The 2,500-nt window shown below is 38.4% G+C and overlaps 1 protein-coding gene across 1 annotated transcript in view; it reads left to right on the top strand.

Moving 5' to 3' along the window:
- Positions 1-2,500, top strand: part of SCCPDH (saccharopine dehydrogenase (putative)) — a 43,459-nt gene that overhangs the window by 6,251 nt on the left and 34,708 nt on the right. The window contains exons 5-7 of the mRNA XM_050950432.1: positions 984-1,033; positions 1,561-1,691; positions 2,284-2,401. Of these exons, the coding sequence (XP_050806389.1) occupies positions 984-1,033; positions 1,561-1,691; positions 2,284-2,401 (299 nt within the window). The remainder of the gene's footprint in view (positions 1-983; positions 1,034-1,560; positions 1,692-2,283; positions 2,402-2,500) is intronic.

Genomic DNA, 2,500 nt, shown 5'->3' with positions numbered 1-2,500 from the left:
GAGCTCTGGTGTCCCCTTGGGCCCCCCTCACAGCGTCTGGGCAGCTGCTGGGGGGGGTCTTGCCCACTGTGGCTGGGCAGCTGTAGGGCCCTCCTGTTGCTCACTGAAGCTGGGAACTCTGGGGTCCCCTTGTTGTCTGATCATTAGGAGCTGCTGGGGGCCTGCTAGCAGTGGCTGAGAGCTGTGGGGTTGCCTGCTGACAGTTCCAGCCCCAGGGCAGAAAATGTCATGGAGGTCTCTGGAAGTCACGGATTCCATGATCTCTGTGATACAATGGTAGCCTTATTTATAGCTTATGAGAGAGACAGTAGTAGGTGTTGGAGCCATAATATACTCTGTCGTTCTGTCAGCGTCCTATTGTTACTATTTTGTCTTTAAGAAGGACAAATGTGTAGAAGCTAGACTGAAATGATTAAACTAATTTCAGCTGTAACTTGACCCCACTCTCAGTTATGGATTCTGTGTCCAGTAGAATTGCATTTAGTATACTGAATACCTTTCATTGTGGAACAAGTTGATTTATAGTGTGGCACTCAAAAGGGCTACCAAATTTTGTGACTTCATCTCTAAATGTCAATAGCCTACATAATGCTTAATGTCAAAGCAAACGTGAAAAATGCTTTGGGCTTTGATGTTGTCTTTTCCCTTTTTTTCTTCAATTACTGAGCTGTCTTTTTTTTTTTTTTTAAATATATATAAAACAAGGATGGCAGCTAGTGAGTGAGGAATACCATACACTCTGATAAAAGCACTTTGCCTGTGGTACTCAATGTGAATAAAATAGCCTTGGCTTACAATCTTAGTTTATTTTCCTTGGAGATAAAGTACTTCAATACTGGAGTCTTACTTTACTTTTCCTCCTCTGCTAGTGATGTCAGTCCTCTGACAGTCTGTCCAGATGTGTCCCTCAGTGGGTGAACTACTGTCTAGTTCACTGCTGTATGACTGCATATGCTATGAACTATTTTTTTTCCCCATTAAAGGTACCCTAACTGCAGTTGAAAGTTTCCTGACTGTGAAATCTGGACCTGAGGTTAGTTTGTTTATATTGTCTTCTAAAATTGCATACTTATTAGCCACAAGCATACATAATGTGAAAATTACAAAGCTTGTGAGACAGCAGCTAACCAAATAAATATTTTTTTACCCATAATCAAAATATCATATCTTTTGTCACAGCTTTGCAAAACTGCCATGAAGTTATATCGGACTATGGAACAAGCTAGATGCCAGCCCTTTGTGGTGGTGATGAAAAATAATTTTATTGGTCTCGATGTAACTGATAACTAGTCTTTTGATTAAAAACATCTACCATAGCAAGGCTCATTTGTAAGGAGTTGGTGGGGAAAACATGTGCAAAATGTATTAAAACATAACAACCTGAGCTGCTGTCAGTAGGCCAGTGCCAGTATACTTCTTTAATGCAGCTGGTCGTGCATGTGGACATAGTATGAGAAATGTTAAAAGTAGTAATAAGGAAAGCGTTTCTCCAGGCTGGATTAAACATTAGGTCAGGATTTTAGATACTGGAGTAGTTACAGTTTTGTGGTATTTCACTAGGGTTACAGTATCCATGATGGAACCTGGAAGTCAGCTATTCATGGCCTTGCAGATCAAGACAATTTGAGGAAACTTCGGAAGCAGATAGGACACAAACCTCTCCCAATCATTGGTGCAAAATTAAAAAGAAGGCAAGAGAAACTTTATAAAACCAGAATTTTGTTTTGTTTTAATCTCTTTCCCCTAGAGCTTTATAATTATATTTTTTAATATACATTTCTAAAAGAAGGAATGTTTCCTGTCTGGTATAACTGGACGAATAACTTGTTTAAATAAAGGCTTAATGTATCAGATATTTCAAGATAAGGGGAAAATGCATCAACTGTTTGTTTGTAACATCACCTGTACTGAAAGCTTTATTAGAGAAACTGTTACAACCACCTTTTGATCCTAGATTTACTGACTTAAACAATCACATTTTAAAAGCTGTTACTGCTATGGAAGGACAAAATGTTGTACAGGCAGTAAGTCCAATTCATCCCTCGGTAATGCAATTGACTTTGGTTTGTGGTAGGGATAAATTTGGCTCAGGTTTTTGGATTATTTATTACTTAAATCCAAAGGAAAGAGATTAAAACGCTTATGGAAAAAGCTCTATTTTTGTCCAAGTTGTAACAATTGTAAGTCAGTTTTACAACTTGCTAAGTTTTGAAAAGAATAGCTATACAGGTGACATTACTGTAAGTGAAGGAAAATATTAAGGAATGTTTCTTTTGCCTTCAGAGGACTAGTGTTTTACAGTCAGGAATTCAAAGAGTACTCCATTCCATTCATGGGATCAGACGTGTCTGTTGTGAAACGAACTCAACGGTACTTGCACACAGATTTGCAAGAAACACCTGTAAGTTTGTTTTTATGTTTATAAAATCAGTGTTCTGTTGTGTTCTTTGTAGCACTTTCAGTGGCGGGAAAGCATCTCTTCAGGTTTTTTTTTTTTTCC

Source organism: Gopherus flavomarginatus, chromosome 4 (assembly GCF_025201925.1).
Source record: "Gopherus flavomarginatus isolate rGopFla2 chromosome 4, rGopFla2.mat.asm, whole genome shotgun sequence".
Classification (NCBI taxonomy): domain Eukaryota; kingdom Metazoa; phylum Chordata; order Testudines; family Testudinidae; genus Gopherus; species Gopherus flavomarginatus.
Note: the sequence above shows the minus strand (reverse complement) of the source record. Positions and strands in the feature narration are given on the sequence as shown.